We start from the raw sequence: 18,642 nt of genomic DNA, 5'->3' as shown, positions 1-18,642 counted from the left end.
AGTTGTGCAGGAACGTCCGAATAGTAAGCCTCCTGAATTACCCGTCCGGGGACGTTTGGGGACTGCGTCGGAGACGAGCCCGTGTTAGAAGTTTCCACGCGTTCTCGTGGCAACACTCGACCTGAAGGCAGTCCGCGCACTGCCCGCGCTACAACCAGCGCTGATCAATGGAGGATGCCCAACGAGCTCCATACATGAAATGGGCGTGACCCCCCGGCGGCCACCCGAAGGGCTCGTTGGAAAAAAAATTAGCGCACGTTAATTCTCAGCTATTAATGCGGCTTGTAGTTCGTACTTGGTGGTTTCTGCGGCTAGTATGGGCTTCTGCTTGGTTGCGCAAAGATCCCTATGCATCGCGCTCTCAAGGTTGAAGTTCGGCGCAGGTAGAACGGATGGATCAATTGTGAGGAATTGCAGTGCACGACGGTGTAGTCCTTGGCACTAAGCGTGTGCGATGAGGCGGAAATGTGTACGACGGGGTATAAATGTTGTTGAAGTGCAGTGGACGTAATTTAGAAGAACTGTTTTTTATTTTTTTTATTTATTTATTTATGACATACTGCAGACCCCACAAGGGGTCCAAGCAGGAGGGGCAGAATCACTGCAGTGTAACACACTGACAACATAGGGTAAAAATATAGCAACAGAGGAAAAAGAAAAACACACACACAAAGCGACATCACTTCAACTTTCCAAATGGTCGATTTCATCTATGCAGCTGATAGCAGATATGGGCAGATCGTTCCACTCAGAGATTGTGCGCGGAAAGAAAGAAAATTTAAACACGTTTGTCCTGGCACTGTAGGGAGTTAGTGATGCGCTGTGTCGATGCCGTGTACGTCGAGCTGTCAATGGTTGAATATACTCGTCAGGGTTAATTCCAAGTTTGTTGGTCTTGAGGTGGTGAAGAAATTTTAGTCTCTCTATTTTACGACGTGCTTGCAGTGTTTGGATGCCATGTTCTTTCATCAGATTAGTGGGAGAGTCAGTCATGCGATACTTCGAGTAGATAAATCGAACAGCCTTGCGCTGTATCATTTCAAGAGCCCGAATGTTTTTTTGCTTGTGCGGGTCCCAGACTGAGCATGCGTATTCAAGTTTTGGTCTTACCATCGAGGTGTATGCGAGTAGTTTAATACTTGGCGGAGCCAATTTAAGTTTATGTCGAAGAAGGCAAAGTTTGCGAAATGAAGAAGTACAGATGTTAGAAACGTGTTCGTTCCAGCTTAATTTGTTTGTAATCGTAACACCAAGATACTTATAAGCAATCACCTCGAACAGCGGTTGTTCTGGAAGCTCGTACGAAAATGACAAACTATGTTTCTTTTTGGTAATTTTCATAAAAACAGATTTTTCTGCATTTAACTGCATATTCCACTTTGTGCACCATGTATGAACGTTAAGAAGGTTTGAATTAAGTTTGATTTGGTCCTCGGGGCAAGTTATTTCGTTAAACAGAATGCAATCGTCTGCAAACAATCTGATTTGAACTGGGTGAGTGATTACATTAACAATATCATTGATATATATTAAAAACAATAAGGGACCTAGCACGCTGCCTTGCGGCACACCGGATGTAACAGGTAAAGATTTGGAACAACCATTTTCAACACTGACATATTGCATGCGGTTGGATAGATAGGAAGAAATCCAGTTTGTTATGAACGCAGGAAGTCCGATTGACTGCAGTTTGCGCATAAGATGTGCGTGGGAAACAAGGTCAAAAGCTTTGCGGAAATCTAAGAAAATTACGTCTACCTGGCCGGACTTGTCAAGGACGCTCGCAAAACTGTGAACAATAGAGGTTAGTTGGGTGACAGTAGAAAAACCTTTTCGGAAGCCATGCTGGAAGGGAGATAATAAACCGTTGTCGTTAAGAAATTTAGTAATGTAGTTAGCTATAATGTGCTCCAAAATTTTGCAACAAGATGACGTTATGGAAATGGGACGATAATTACCAGGAATCAAGGAGTCGCCCTTTTTAAACACAGGTGCAATGCGTCCAACTTTCCAGTCAGGAGGTAATACACCAGAAGTTAATGAAGCATTGAAGACTGCTACAAGAAAATGTGATAACATTTCAGCGTATCGAGAAAGAAACGCGTTCGGTATCCCATCAGGGCCAGTTGATGTCTTAGTTTTTAAGTTAAGCAGCATTGAAATTACACCCGACATGGACACAATATCAGTATTAGCTCTGCAAAGAGGAACAAGTTCAGGCATTGGTTCAGTAACTAAAGAAAAGACACTATGAAAATAGGTGTTGAAATGGTCAGCGATGTCCGCCTTCTCAACGAGGAGCGCGTCGCCATGACGCAATTTTTCGATGGGTTTTCTTTTGTTGGACAAGAAATTCCAAAATTTTTGTGGGGCAGATTTAATAAAGTTGGGCAACCTGTGTTCAAAATATTTACGTTTAGCAGTTGCCATGGCTTGATTGAGGGCTACTTGGGTGGTTTGAATAATGTCACGAGACGACGCTCCTCGCTTCAGGCGTTTTAATTTCCTTTTCAAATGTATAATATCACGAGAGACCCAAGGGGTTTGTTTACACGTCTTTTTCACCTTGTCCGGAACAAAATTATCAATACAATGCAAGCACAAGTGTTTGAATGTCTCCCACATTTGAAGGACATCAGAACCGTGAAAGTTGCTCAGGTGTAGGTCTAAAAAATCTAATACAGTTTCATCCTGTGCACGAGAAAAATCTTTGACGCGGATACATTTAGCTCGACCAGCGGTAGACACAGTTTCAACAAGGCATGAAAATGACACAATACAGTGATCAGAAAGGCCATTTTCAACGGAGACAGCAAATTGTTCAATTGAATTACTCACAAAAATAAGATCAAGTATAGAAGCACTGGTCGCGTCGATGCGTGTCGGATTGTTTACTACTTGGCGCAAATTATGACACATCATAATATCGAGAAGGTATGAAGCATGCGGGGATTGTACGAGAGTAGGGAAAGGAGAGTCCCAGTTAACGCCAGGCAAATTAAAATCGCCCACCAGGAATATGCTATCATGCCTAAATGATATCATGTGCTCGTGTAAGTCATGCAGAAACCGGGGAGGGGAATCAGGAGCACGATAAACAGCAAAAATAAGGAAGGAACGCCCACAGTAGGATACCTTTATGGTAAGGCTTTCATGATTGTCGATCTGATGCAAAAGTGTCGCATCAAGAGCAAGATTTATGAGGACGGCAACACCGCCCCCCCTACGGTTTCTATCACGACGATACACACGATAAGAGGGGGGAAAAACAACGTCATCTGTGATTTCGTCACTCAGCCAAGTCTCTGTTATCACGACAATATGCGGGCTATTACCAAGAAGAATAGACTCCAATTGAACGGATTTATTTACGATGCTGCGTGCGTTAATGTTTAAAAGCCGAAGCTGCTTAGGGTTAGGGCGTTCGGGTCATAGTTTTTGTTTACTAGGCTGGGAACTGCCAATTTTGGTTCTTGAGTTTTTTTAATCATCCCACACAAACTTCTCTCGATCTACGATAAGTTTGTCGTGCACTAAGGTAACTTTTTTGCCACGTTTCTTTTCATCTTTCGCGCTATCCCAAAGCAGCTTCCGTTTGCGGAGCGTTTCCTTTGAGTAATCGTTTTGAACCGATATGTCTGTCCCTTTTAGCTTATGGGCATTCGAGATGATTTGCTGCTTTTCGTTATAATCTTGGAAATATACGATAACTGGCCGGTCACCCCCGGGCTTGCCAATCCTATGTTCACTTAGCACGTGACTGCTATGACCATAGCTCGTGAAATCTGGTGTATTATCTGGTCGAATTGTGAAGCCTACTAATCAAGCTCACAAAGCGAACGAATTCTGCCCAACGAGGGAGACGAATGCTTTCGCCAACCTTTTAACATGAATTTACTACTTCCCCTCCAGTACAATTCTCCATGCAAATAGAGTTCAATAAAAAATCACAGCCCTTCCAGAAGAGACAGATGATCAAACCGAGAATGTTTCTCTCATGCTACCTGAGTCGAGTCCAAGTCTAAACTCCAAACTGGTTCTACCGTGTCGCAATGGGGCCGGTTAGATGTCGGCTTAATAACGCGAGGGACCCAGGTTCGATACCGATCCCGCGAAGCGTGTTTTTTTTCTTGAGGAGCTTGATGTGCCACGCTCATTATCATCATCGCTTTGTGAATCCCATCGTGTAAAGTATACTTTCCTGCCATGCGTTCTGGCCCGACATCGAACGCCATCAATAAGGCATCTAAAGCTTCGCAATAATAAATTTGCATTCTGAACTTAAAGGAGTACTGACACCAATTTTCGGCCTTAATATTATTGCACAGTTCGATTCCTCTGCTGAACAGAATACCCTGGCTTAAATATCAGTGGCCTGCGACCCGAAGAACATACTATGATTGGACCTCATTTATCGCACCGACGGAACAGCACGCAGAGCGGCACTCAGGAAATGGGCATCAGCGTAACATCATCCCGTGGTACTAAAAAAAAGAGACACGGACACCACTCGTCAAAAACTCGTGACGTCACTTCACACGCGCGGCCCCGCTATCGGCGACTGGGCGCTGGCGCATTCAAAAACGAGTGCACGTAGCCAGAGATACGGGCACAACCGCCGCCCACAAAGGCACTGTCGGCAAAAATAATGTTCCTCACGGTGGAAAGAAAGCGATAATATAGCCCGGAATCGCAACAGAAGTCACGGGACTTTCGTTGAAAGCGATCATCGAATTTCCGCCGCAATGTTAGGCCTAGTACCTTCAGGCAGCTCAGCCGGCACAGCCGGCTCAGCCGTTCAGCTACGGCGGCGTTGCGGTTGAAACAACGCCCCTACCGGCCTCCGCAGTGTTTTGACGTCCGCACAAAGCGGTGAGGTCATGCCGGGATTCGGTCATATGCGCCTTTCGGGCTGAAAGCGCGGGAAATTGAAACGAACAATTTTCAGGCCGTTCAATGTAATTAATTATTGCGCGCTCAAGTATTTAAAGGGCTGTGTCGCGTTTCCACACCATTAAGCATCGATAAAAGCAATAAAAATGTATCACAAAATTGTCGCGTCGGTACTCCTTTAAGAGAGGAAAGGTGGCGCACGTATGCTGAACGGCCGCCCAATTACCAGAATCTCAGAGAAAGCAGTAGCTGAAGCGGAAGGGCAACGTGGAAAAGGAACAGCAAAACCATTTTAAAGAAGAATAAGCTCCTTGAAACTGTCAGCTCAACAAATTGACGCCGATCACCAACTCAGCCGGACATATGTGCCGCAGTCACGACTGGCGATACACGTGCTTCCTGCTGTGCGGGGTTTCCAGTGGCTCGGCTGGTGACTCACTGGTGAACCACACAGCGGTGGGCCATTGGTATTTAGACAGTGGGCTGGGGTCCGGAATCAGTAATGATCATTACCGACCCCCAGGTATATAAACTAATGGGTAACCAACGAGTGATAACCCAAGTGTGAGCGAAAAATCGATAGCGGTTGGTCACTTTTTTGTGGGTCACAGATCATTGAACAGTGACCAGCCCGTGGGTAACTTATAATTTGTAGTGCCACGGGTAGGTCCTCGAGCGCGGGACCTCGAGTTGGTTGCTTACGGTCACTAGTTAGTGACATTAGTGAGATACTAGTTACAGGTTACTAGTGATGACTGGTCAGGTGGTTCCCTGACTGGGCCACTAGAACTCAATCACTGGGACCCTAGCCGAGGGGTTCCCGATACCTCAGTGGTTGGTTACCAGTAATTGGTTACCAGATGGTTACCAGATGGCTAACAGTAATGACCCATGGGTGCCTGACGGGTCGGTAACTACAGAGTCACCTGAGAAACTAGTAATTTATTTTTCCCGAGTAACCTGTGGGCGGGCCAGCTGTGGGTCCCGAATAAGTTACTGGTTGGTACCAGTGATGACCTTCGGGTTATTCATGTCTGGTACCTTGTTGGTCGTCCGCTTCACAGCCACCAGTGACCTACGTGTGAGCAGATCTGCCCTCCCTGATTCGGGTGACGGACGGACGCACGGAGAGATTTCTGCCTTCCTTTCTCACAAGAAAACCATCGTCATTAAATAAGCGGGAAGGATTAAACTGTATACTGTTTAATCCTTCCCGGGATCTGCCTCAGCTAATACATAGCGGGAAACCGGTTCAGGCTTAAGATGTGTTTACTACGCGGCACCTCCACGATGAAAAAATCACACACCGCAAATTACGACTTCTTCGCCCCTGCTACACCCCTACTCTCTTTTTACGGCCTAAATAGAACACTTGCGTCTAAGGCAGTTGTGACGGAAGCACGCCAGAACCGCAATCATAACGAAAGTATGCCCGGCACCTCTACCCCTTCGTCCTACTGCCCAGAACCGGCCGAATCGCGGTTTATCGTCTCGGCACCCAAGGTTACCACGAGAGAGTGCCGTGATGTCGGGTCGTCTGGGGTCTCAGATTCCGGCCTGTTGCTAGCTGCATCGGGTTACTTTTCGGGCAGTGCGCATGCCCATGAGGTTCTCTCTTGGAAGGAGTCCTAGCGTTCGCGGCCTTTCTCAATCTGTGCTGAGACCGAAATAATATATCGTGTAGCTATTTATGTGGGTAATGAGGTCTCCCTTCTCCTAGAGAGGCTGTCCACTGTTTCAGCCTACTTTTCGGCTTGGCTTTAGACGGAGTATCCCCGGAGGAATCGTCGATGGTAGAGAGCTTTTCGCAACCCTACTGGAGTTTTAGTGCCGATGAAAAGGTTTTGGAGTATCCGCAGAACACACTAGGTAAGCATTCACTTCGTTGTATAGAGTCTAAGAGAAGCAAAAAGGGGTTCGAAGTGGCCTTTTGAGAGTTTGTTTTCAGCATTGTAATGGTTGTATGCAGTAGAAAGGCAAAGGTAACAAAATTTGTATTGTCTTAACTATAGCTCCTTATCGCCATGTTCACTACCCAGTCGAAAAACACAACAGAGAAATACGACAGAATGATCCTGTGAGGGGATGGGACATTCTGTAGTCTGTAGTAAATCCTGTCCTGTAGTCTGTAGTAAACCCTGTCCTGTAGTCTGTAGTAAATCCTGTCCTGTAGTCTGTGGTAAATCCTGTCCTGTAGTCTGTAGTAAACCCTGTCCTGTAGTCTGTAGTAAATCCTGTCCTGTAGTCTGTAGTAAATCCTGTCCTGTAGTTTGTCGTAAATCCTGTCATGTAGTCTGTAGTAAATCCTGTCCTGTAGTCTGTAGTAAATCCTGTTCTGTAGTCTGTAGTAAATCCTGTCATGTCTGTTTTCGTAGTAAATCCTGTCATGTCTCGAATGTCAACTTGTTTTGCATAAGAAATTTACTACCCGTGATGTTTTTTCTATTAAGTACCTGAAGTATGCAGGATATGCATAACAATTTCAATAAAAATATGACCAACAAACATAACCATTTGGGGGAATTTTTGCCTTTCTGGAACAAGCTTAAAATTGTTTTCACTGAATAATTGATTTCAGAAAGCTGTACAAAAGGCAATGTAAGCAATGCAACAAGTGGTACATTCATGCATGCAATACAAAAGTTTGATGTTACGCAGATTGCACATGCCTGATGCATGTGCAGTCGCGGAAACTCGTGCACACGCACACTGCACACGCGGAAACTCGTGGATCCGGCAGCCGCAGAACGTAACGCTGGAACACGCCGGAGACAACGTGGTCTCCAGATGCTCGCGGTAGGCCTTTTTTCTTTAATAGCCGTGTAATTACAAACCCGCGTAGCTGTTAAGAAGAAATACAGAAGTATTTCCTTCAGGGACACTTAAGTAGCGCTACAAAATTTAGCTAGAGTCATTTGGGCACTTTTCAGCTGATTTGGCCGTGCTTCTGAAGCAGGGCCAAAACGCGTCCCATCAATGACGCTCAATCTGTTCATGAAAGCAAATTTATTCACCCGGATAGAAAAAAAAACTATTACACGAGCATGGACAATAACCGTTCGAAAATTCGTTCCTTATACTAGTTACGACCATTAAAACACAAGCAAACAAATATTTCTTGAACCTGATTTATTTAAACAGCAAAACGCGAGAGAACGTGAGAGAATTAAAATGGAAAGTCAATATTTAGCTGGAATGCTTGCCTTGGTGAACCTTGATCCGTTGACAATGCATTCGCACAGCAAAACGTGGAGGGGTATCCTGTGGCGAAAAGCGCACGTTTCTGTGGTGCTGCACTATCTCGATGAGTATGCACGCCCGATACCTGCCGAAGTCACGCAGGGGTCATTGCAAGTTCAGTCGATTGTCGAAGCACATCGCACGTATTCGAGATCACACTGCCTGCGAAATTCGTCGTATTCACTCGCATCAGTGTGCCAATAATCTCAAGCACCACGGTTAGTCGTGGCTAGAGGAGTCCTCACTTCGAGATGCTTGAAATCCGGACCACTGATCTTGCTTTTACCACACCTTCCGAAGCTTCAAATGTTGCTGCTGATACTTCGCGGAGACATCATATGCACGTTTTTAGAAAAAGTTAGGCGTAACTTCAGCTAGGCAAAGCGCCGATGTTAAATGTGAACGAGCCACTCGGCCACGCTGCCACCGCCAAACTTTGACCGAAAGACGAAAAGCAGGAATGAACAAAGCAGGAGGGAACAAAGGAAGGGTAAGGAGGGAACCGGCCGATCACGAGAAGTTGTTTCGCGACCCCTCCGCACCCCTCTCGATTCTTCGTATTGTGGTCTCCCCGTCCCGCGAGTGCTGTCGCGCCGCGACATGCCTTCAGTGGTGACGATGCTTCCCCGAACTTCTTCCGAAGGGCCGGGCTAGAGGGAAGGCGTGCGTTTTCTTTCTTTCTACATTTATTTTTTTAACACATCTCGGTAATGCAACGAGTTCACTGGCGCCGTTTCTTTTTTTTTTTTTCACACAGGTAGCGGCAACTGGTTCGCTGTTTTTAAAATCTTTAACTATTTAGGCTTGATTGGACACAAGTTTCGCGTTAAAATAAACAAATTGCCTGCTAAAAAAATAAAACAACAGCACGCAGATTGAAACAATGGGGCTCTCAAAGACACCCAGAAATACGTGTCAGAATGTGCACTGCAATTATTACACCACGTCTTCAAAAAGCATGTCTTGCTTGTCCTTTATGCGTCCGTTTGCCGACGGGCTACCCTTATTGCCTCATTCTTTTATCAAAGATTGTCCACAGTACAATATATGCAATTGCAATTCCCTCAAAGAATTAAAGGAATTTGCGAAGTTCTTTATGTATCCATTTCTTTGGTTATACGCTTAGATGTTGCAACATTACACTGATTTGGGCTAAGTTGCGTTGTTAATTGCAAATTTGTAACGAAGGTTTTTTCAAACACGGCCGGAATGCTAATGGCATTAATGCAACAAACGTTCATTACAACAGACGCTTGCGATGCAATTCAACGAGATGACCGTCACTCGCACGCACCATTGTTTTCGTGCAGCGCACGCTAAAAAAGTGGGAATTCGAGGCACCGCACAGGCCGAAAATACCAAGTTTCGGAGCATCTGCGTCGTTCGCGGTACTGGAATACAACCAGTCCACCCCTTAAGCGGCGCGCGGCATTCCCGTGTCTAGCCAAGCAGCGGTACCACACTAACTATCCTGTTCGTGCTGTCCCGTTTGTCCTGCCTGAAGCTCTGTCCTCAAAGGCAATGGCCCCGTGTGTGTTATTCGATGCTCTCCAGCAACCACCCCGCGTTGCTGTCGTTCAGCGCGGCGTTTTCCAATGTTTTCTGTTGTCTCCAGCGTATTACATCGCTCTCTCGATGGAAAATGCGGTCCCCGCGTTGATGTGGTCCAGCTCTGCGTTTTCCAGTGTATTCCGTTCTTTCCGGCGTATTCCATCGCTCTCCTAATCCTGGAAAACGCGGGGTTTGCCGACAGGGTAAGCAAGAGATTTTGTAGCAATACTGAACGGTCTGTCGTGTGACACTTTTGCAATGAATCTAAAATTCTCTTTCAGACTGTAAAAATCTGCAGGGACTACAAAATGTTCGGTCGCATGGCAGATAATAATAGTAATTACGGAATCCAGTCGTAGTTGCTGAAGGACAGTCTGTGGTGCAACAGAAATTTGTGTATAGTGCCTACAGGGTGTTGCACAACAGAAGTTTCTGTAGTACAACAGAAATGTCTCATGCGACAGACATTTCGTAGTTCTACTACAAAGTTTTTTGTAGTGGGGCTACACAATGTCTGTCGCATGATAGATATGTGTGTTGTACTACATAAATTTCTGTCGTACGACAGACATTCTGTCGTCCTACTACAGAGATTCCTGTCTCACAACGGACCATCCTGCATTCCCAACAGAAATTCCTGTTGTGCGACAGAAATGCCTGTCGTACGACAGATTTTCTGTAGTTGTACTACAGAAATTCCTGTCGCACGACTGACCATCCTGTAGTCCCAACAGAAATCCCTGTCGTGCGACAGAAATGCCTGTCGTACGACAGATTTTCTGTAGTTGTACTACAAAAATTTCTGTCGCACGACAGACCATTCTGTAGTCCTAACAGAAATCTCTGTCGTGCGACAGAAATCCCTGTCGTGCGACAGAAATTTCTGTTGTGCGACAGAAATTCCTGTTGTGTTTTTCGACTGGGTAGGGTCATTTTTTGCGAGTCCCGGCATAGTTGTGTTGGTTCTTCTTATTATGATCATAAAGCAACGATGACCACGCGAAGTGCTGCGTTATTAGAAAGGCAGTGTATATTCTCAGTGGCCCCGTGAGAATTGCCGCAAGAAATTTCTCACGACAGTTTTCACAAAAGCCTGGCAGGTGATCAGCAAATGCAACCAGTACATGTCATGTGCGTCGATCGCGTGATGATTGAAGGAATAATATCGCAAATTAATTCGCTAAAATAATACCGATTAATGAAATTTTTTTCAAAATTCTTCAAAATGCAGAAAAAAAGGCACAGTCGGGATTGTAACCGAAGTTCCTTTGTCTCAACGCGGATACTACACCATAACGCCACGGAAGCAGTTGGCACAGTGGGTCTGCTCGGTATGTTTGATTAACGATGCTCTAGGTGGCGGGCGTAGCAATGCAAAAACGATGGCAGTGAGGATATTGAAAGTGTAATTCTGACGGCTTCCGTCAGAATAGACACTGCCGGTTAAAACGAACATGAATTAATGGGATTTTACGTGTCAAAGCTGCCCCGCGTGATGAGATAGGCCATAGCTATGGCACGTGAGAACGTCAGCCCCAGCAAACATGGGCCTCAGTTGCACTGTTGGGCGCGTAAAGGGCGATTTCGTAGTATGAATATCATCTCGTGCGAAACGATGTGATTGTTCTTTCAGGAGCAAGATGAGGATAAACTCTGCTTCTTTGGTCATCCTCCTGATAGCTGTGGTCATTGTCAGGTGAGCGAACCGGTTGAAGTTGGTGAAACAATTACGAATATCCGCTCTGTTTATCCAGTCGGAGCGTTTCGACGACAACGATACCCGGATGTTCGACGTACTCGTGCGACCACGCCGGATGCCGTGATGTGGAATGCACTTGCGGGAGCTACAAGGGCCGCTGCGGGTGCTGCGACATTTGCTACAAGGTGAAAAGATAGCGCCTGCGTTCTTAAGAATGTATAAACACAATGCCTTAACATTATTTTTCTTACAGGAATCACTAGAGCCAAAAATCTGAATGTTCTATTGCCTTTAGGTCTGATATGGACGCGATACCAAGATGGAATATTAATTGGGGTTCTTTTTTGCTGTCGCTCAATTGGTGGTTGCGCCGATTGTGTCGCCAGGTAAAACGACACTGCCCGAGCGGGACAGTTGCCTAGTGTTAAGGTCAGTTTGTCATTTGCGCAATCAATTTTTCGCATTTGCAATCAATTTGTCACAGTTGACGCACTAGTCAGGGCTTCTCTTTTAAATTTAGTGTTAGGTGATTTAAAGAATCTATAGTAAATCACCAAACCTTTGCTTAAAAATTGCCTCTAGCGTGATTAATATGGTCCTTTAATGCAAAGGTGCAAAGTAAAGAATGGAAACATGTACGAAAGAAACACGTCTATGAAACATATGCTATTTGATCCAACGCACCACTACACACACAAACGCATATCTTATTACTACCTGCCCAACATACCTAAATTGTAGTGCTCGAGGCGTATTTGCACTGGGGGCAGTCCCAGCTGCACCAAGTGATTATGAAAAGATAATTTCATCTCCGTTGCCTAGACACCTGCAGGAGTGTTGTAAGCTGGGCTATAGTTGGCACTGTTCCATGGCGGGTAACCGAGCACACTGGACGAAACACGAAAAGGGAGGGACACAAACCAGCGCTGTTTTTGTCTCTCCCTTTCCGTATTTTGTCCAGTTCCTAGAAAGCTATTTTTTACCGCCATTTCTCGTTCGAGTGCTGACGTCATACCCAATTAATAGACCACGCCGCTTTAAGATTGTTCAGTGATCGACCACTGGAAACACGGCGCGCTAACAACGCATAACCCTGGGTTTTCGCTGAGCGTGTAGTTGCTAAACATCACTTTCACTCCTCTCAAACTGTTTTTTTTTATGCGGATTATCTGTTGTAAAATATGTTACGGGATAGCAGAAAAAAAAACGGGAGTGGCTTAGCTCGGCTATGCCAGGATATACCTAGCGTGAGCTAAGGTTCAGCTGGTTATTCTTAGGTTTCCTGGTTGTCTAGGATTAGCTGATTATCATGCTTACTGTTGCTGAAACGATTTCCAATCCAATCCAATACAATACAATCCGATTTAATCCAATCCAATCCAATCCAGCCCAGCCCAGTCAAGTCCAGTTCAGTCGCGACGGCGGCGGCTCTGCCGCGCCAGTTGTGCGCTGTGTGAAGTCACTGCTCCTCGCTCATGCGCAGCACGGCTCTCCAGGAGCCACGCGAAACTGCTCAACCTCGGCCAGTGTAGCTCACGCTACAAAAAAAAAAAAAAAAACGAAGATGGCTGCCACGGTGATCCGCTCTTGCCGTCTTTGACGGTCGTAAGGCTGGGCAAGAGAGGAGTAGAGCCGCTGGTGGCCAAGAATTTTCCATATGTTATGATCAGGTATCCTTACAAACAGTATACATATTATTATTGTGGTCACCCTCCCGTCAGTAACGTGACCGATGACGATGATTCTGTCAAATAAAATTAAATTATAACTATTATAAATACGCCTTCTTCATAAATCGTCATACGTATTATAATAAATACGCATGCGTATTTGTGTATACGCGTGTATACGGCAGTGATATTGTGTGACCAAACAGCACGCAAAAAAGTTAATCCCGTGGAACCCAAGGTCCCCGAGAAAAAGAGGAACGCAATTTCAGCCATAATTCTCTATTTATCAGTTGTGTGCAGTTGCGAGAGCCGGTTTGCACTCGCATGCAGTGAAGCGATCTTCAGACAATTATCAGTTTCAGTCGTGTAGCAGATTGGTGGCCTCCACAAAATGAAGAAGTAATTTAGTAATTTAAATTCCGTCCCACAAACGTTCTCTCCTGCTGCACATTCACATCAGGGTATTATCTTTGGACATTTATCAATTTTATTATTTGTAATATAGATACACGGCCTTTGATAGATACACAGTCTGCACGGTACAGGGCGGATTAAAAGAAACACAAATAACGGAGCACACAGCCTCCGACGCATGCTGCACTGTCTGGCAGCAAACTCGGTCAACTGCGGGCATGCATGCGCGCTTCTTCGAAAGCATTTGAGAGTGTGGCCTACATTTATGGGAAATGCTTGACAAAGAATCAGCGCCTGTCATGTATTTTCAGGCTGCATTTTATGCTCTGTCGCGACCTAGCAGCCTGTTATCTACTAGACTCGCGAGGCAAGAGCGCAGCAGGCTGATTGCAGCTAGGATGATGCTATTCCACGATCAACTTGCTCAGTAGCGACGCAGCCTGAAAATGCGCCTCAAAATAAATAACCTGCTTCGCTTCTTGGTCAAGCATTTCCCGTAAATGTAGGCCACACTATCAAACGCTCTATAGTTCATACCACGAGCTGCATACAGCACTGTGCGGGCTACGTTGTTGTCAATAGAGCGTCCACTGAGGGCGCCTAACTCACAGCGAAGGGGGTTTTGAAAGGACCTTTAAGTCTCACCTCTCGGACGGTGGAACCGCAAGGGCCAGGCGCCTACTCTAGCTTTCCTTCGCGGTGAGTTAGGCCCCCTTAGTGGGCGCTTTATTAACAACAATGTAGCTACCACAGGGCTGCGTGCAGCTTCTCGAATGAACTATAGAAGAAGTGCGCATGCGCGCAGTTTACTGACTTTGCAGCCAGGCTGTGCAGCATGCTTCGGAGGTTGTGCGCTCCGTTGTTCGTACTTATTTTAATCCCCTTGTAGTTTACAGGTAGTTTAAAGCCAGTTCCAGAGAGATTAGCGCATATGGTATGTAGACAACTGAGTCAATTGAACAGCAAGCAAGGTTCCGCCCATCTAAAGTTTACCTTCTGTGCTTACGCAGTGCCCTGGTGAGGCGTGCAACAGCTGGTCGCAGGATTTTTGCATGAACGGATACCGCTGTGTCCTGGACCATCCAGGTGACCTGTTCGAGACCGGCGGCATGGGACACTGCGTGCCCCGCTCAAACACATCGTTGCCGGCTGCCTGACGATGAGTGTCGTATTGAGATCAAGCTACGCAAGAGGAATTGACACTCTCGTTAATTAAAAAAAGCATGGTTTCTTGTGGTGAAAGAAATTAGGTGCTGCGCATTTTTCTATGCGCTAGGATTGGTTGTAAACGAAAAGGGAGAAGATGCGTTTCTGCGATGGCGAGTAAATACTCGTGATCTTGCTGAGACGCTTTGTGGAGCTGTGCGTTAATAGAGTAGCGCTTGCGCGCGTCAAAGAAGTATGACTAGGCGCCAACGCTACGATTCCTTCTTTGGAGGCTCTGGCTTCACACATATGCTGCGACCGCTAGTCAGGTAAGGTACGTACGCCCTTTGTAAAACTTTTTTGGCCCATGCCAAGCCTTGTGAACCACAAAGAATTCAAAGAATTCGCTTAACGTTTGAATGTAAAAATATATTGTCTGGCATAAAACGCTTCAGCCTCGACCGCGACGTAAGCTTTTACATTAATTTTTTTGCGGCCAGTGCACTTTCGGCAGGGCCTAGAAAAGTTTGACAAACACTGTACATGCAGAACAGTGCTCAAGGAGGCGGTACGTTGATACATTATTTCAAGCGCAACAACAATGGGGTCGATGACGGAAACAACGGGGCTGAGCAGACGACACGCCCGCAACAAAATGATAGTTCGTAAACGCTTCGTCTCTTCATTCCTGCTATCGTGTTCATGACATGATCTCACGTGTTATAACATAGGAGGCTATGGTCATAAAGAGACCATATACGCGCATCCAACGTTGGCACAAGTGATTGTGGGTTGGTCATTTGCGCGCTTACAATATTCCCCCTCTATTTAAAGCATGAGGATGAAACAACCCCCATCATTGTGGCTTTGATTTTTATTGTTTCCTTCTGCGCTCTGTTTAAAAAAGCTGTGGAACGGAAACAGTTCCAGTTATTCAATGGAGTAGCTATTTCTGCTGATATATCCTCTGGGAAGCCACAAAAAAATATTTCCCTGCTGTTCAATGAAACTACGGCTCAACTAGAGGCGAACGGATCAATATATGAGGGAGTATTAAGGCTCTTAAGCCTTTCTGTATGCAATTCAGGTGGTTAGAAAAGTGAAAAATGAAATTCACCAGCGGACGTCAAACTAAGCGCAAAAGCTTTTAGAGGTAACTAATACACGATAGGTTACACTTACCCAGTAGCCACATTTCAGGTTTGCAGCCGAAGCCAACATGGCCCAATGCAGGAATGTCCACAAGCAGCGAAGCGACGGACAACTGGCCATGCTTTAAGCGAGATGGTCAAAACGCCTGGCGATCGTTGAGAGGCCGTAGCAACACACAAACGCGCAAATGAGGTTTCTGTTGGCACAGGTAGCAAATTCTGTCAGGCCGCGTTTCTGGCGTACCTTTCGTGGAGCCAAACTAACCATACACACGGGGCCTTAGCCACGCGGCGCCTTTTTGGCGTAAGTGGCGTCGGCGACGTCTCATCTAGTCCCGAGTAGCACGGCGGGAACGTGAGAGACATTCGAGAGCTCTCTTCCTGTGACCGCACTCCGTGGAATGGTGTCGCAATAACAATGCCCCTACACTGTCGCGCGGAAGACTGTACATGTAGCGTTGTATGCGACACCTAAAAGGGAAAAAAAATCTGGTTGATCCCTATTTCATTAGAATCGATAACACACGAAAGCGAAATTTGAATTCAAAGGCGCAGTTGAATGTTTATGGTGCATCGATATGAACTTGCACATCACTATTTATATTTTGTCGGTATGGCACCGTTAGATGCGTCAACATTAGACACTGTATTACACGCGCCGGAGCATTGTGTAAATCCGATCGGAACCGCAGGCGCTCGGAAACCGTAGGAATGAAACCGAACGGGTTGTCAGTGATTTGTTTGGTGAAGTAACAGTACGCTACAAAGCAAGCAGCATGATTTGCGGGCCGGTAGCAGTCTTGTGGGTGTGCTTGGCTATGGAAGTCCGGCTGCCGGGTCGTTTAGGCAAAGATGCAGCCACATTGGTCCTTCTCCTTGGCATCTACGCCAGACTCTTTAGTTGCGACGAGCTAAGCTTGTGGAACACATTGGTGGCGTTCCACAAGCTGAGCGGCGTTCCACATACTTGGCGGACGGTTAAACACAGCACCTTCCGCAGCTACACGCTGCCATATCGAGACGCCAATTATCGGCGCTCGCTAGGGTCGACACAATACTTCGCTTCACCTCTTCTAGACGGCAGCACCATGCGAATGGACAAGTTAGAGGGAAGGACATCAGGCGCGTTCTTACAGCTATCCGGGCATGATTTCATGGCTCAGTTGGCAGACCGGTTTCACACCTCCCGTTGCTGCTAGGCTGATCGCGGGTTCGAATCGTAGCGCCGCTACGCCAATGGATGTTTTTCTGGTGATGTCATTTCCGAAACGGATATGACATCGGCGAGGATTGTGTACCCCGGCGTAAAACACTTTCGTGCTAAAAAACTGTGGTCACTTCAATGGTGGGGCAATCCAATTGACATTTAAGGCCTGGCGTATTTTCTACGGGTGATACTTAAAGCTACGAAAACGCATAGAAGGGAACAAAACTGCCTAAAGATTAGAACGAACTAATTTTTGTGTGTTATCATCCCCGTGAATTCGTTTGACATTGTATTTCTGTGGTGGATTTTTAATGACTACTGGAACCTGAATAGTTGTAGGTAGTGGCACTAGACAAGTTTGCAGAGTATCGGCACTCTTTTTCCTACTGTTCCAAGCGGCCGCCATGATAACTGGTGAGTTGGCATCACGTGACATTTGTTTACGCGGCGACGTTTCGTGGGCGCTGCCATTTCGTTGTTTATGCCGTTTATATGCGTCTTAGTCGGTCAACTCTGGCAGGATTAGCTTGTCCTCCCTGCTCTGCTGTTGCGCGCTACTGAGGTCGTTAAAACGCTAGTCAAAGATAACGCGTGTAGCAGGATTTCAGCAGCAGAACTGTGTCCGAAGATGCCGTTTTGCTGCATCTTCGGAAGTGTTGTTAACAAAAGACCCGGTCGAGGTTAGCGGCGAGGCCTTAGATGCGGCAATTAAGCAACATGGATGAACGCCAAAATGGCTGCCGTTGCAGACTTGCGTGCGTGAGTAGCGGTACTCTAACATCTTATCTAGTGACACTGGTTCTAGGCTGTGTCTGGATTGCCACGTGAGGGTAATATAGCACACCACTGAAGCTGCCACAACCGGCATTTGGGATAAAAATAGCCCGTGTGAGAATACTCCGTTTTACGCAATGTAAAGTAGCATAATTTAGCCTAACCTAACGTTGATGAAGGAACCAAAATCTGTCATTTAAAACACCATACGCTAACCTGGGGCATCTAAATTGTAATTGAAAATAGCGATGGAAAACGTGGCGGCGTATCGGCGTATCGGCCCACTTTGTTGGAAATGTCGTCAAAAGACAAAAGCTTTCTACCACCCACGCCACGAAAATGCGTCCCTGCTCTTCCCGCCCCTACCACGCTGTTCCCCACCCGTATTGCTGCTACCGCAATAAACGCAATGAAAAATTGATCAAGTCGATTTAATTTCACCGCGTTTCACTGCTCGCGCGCTGTCTACTGCGGCCTTCCGCTGCTGTAGAACATGGAATGCTGCCACGAGGCCTAAATTTGGTCGCGAGCTCATTGGGTATTTTCTGTAAAACATTTGCCTTTGATTAGTTTTTGTATTTGCTACTGCAGAAATCAAGTGCGTATTATTTCGAATTTAACGAAAACACTCGTACAAACATGATGTGTTGCGTCAGATACGACTAATGTTTCCTTTTTGCTCAACAACGCTGACAAGCACATTACAGAATTCAATGGTTTGGAGAGCTTTTATGTAGAAACTTGTCTCTTAAGAATTATGCTGTGTTTTCGCTGAGTGACTGAATCTAGGGACACAGATACATACATACAGACCGAAATTCCTGAATTTATATTTCCGAAGAAGACCATTGTCATTAAAAATAAAAGCAGGGATACTTGCTGTGACGCCAAAGGAAA

General features: G+C 46.0%; 1 protein-coding gene across 1 annotated transcript; it reads left to right on the top strand.

Moving 5' to 3' along the window:
* The first annotated feature begins 6,476 nt into the window (after positions 1-6,476).
* On the top strand, positions 6,477-14,813 carry LOC144138316 (uncharacterized). The gene is made up of 4 exons (XM_077670534.1): positions 6,477-6,762; positions 11,318-11,380; positions 11,439-11,568; positions 14,478-14,813. The coding sequence occupies exons 2-4, from the start codon at positions 11,325-11,327 to the stop codon at positions 14,622-14,624; spliced, it is 333 nt and encodes a 110-aa protein (XP_077526660.1). The 5' UTR covers positions 6,477-6,762; positions 11,318-11,324; the 3' UTR covers positions 14,625-14,813.
* Positions 14,814-18,642: the final 3,829 nt, after the last annotated feature.

The sequence above is a fragment of the Haemaphysalis longicornis genome, unplaced genomic scaffold (assembly GCF_048455015.1).
Source record: "Haemaphysalis longicornis isolate Haplotype H1 unplaced genomic scaffold, Haemaphysalis longicornis Haplotype H1 scaffold_5, whole genome shotgun sequence".
Classification (NCBI taxonomy): Eukaryota; Metazoa; Arthropoda; class Arachnida; order Ixodida; family Ixodidae; genus Haemaphysalis; species Haemaphysalis longicornis.
This window is presented reverse-complemented; position numbering and strand designations above follow the sequence as displayed.

Excerpts from the sequence above, each read along its gene's own strand:
- LOC144138316 (XM_077670534.1), top strand. The coding sequence starts at position 11,325 with ATGAGGATAAACTCTGCTTCTTTGGTCATCCTCCTGATAGCTGTGGTC. Across the intron at positions 11,381-11,438 it reads ATAGCTGTGGTCATTGTCAG|TCGGAGCGTTTCGACGACAA; the intron begins GTGAGCGAACCG and ends CTGTTTATCCAG. Across the intron at positions 11,569-14,477 it reads GCTGCGACATTTGCTACAAG|TGCCCTGGTGAGGCGTGCAA; the intron begins GTGAAAAGATAG and ends GTGCTTACGCAG.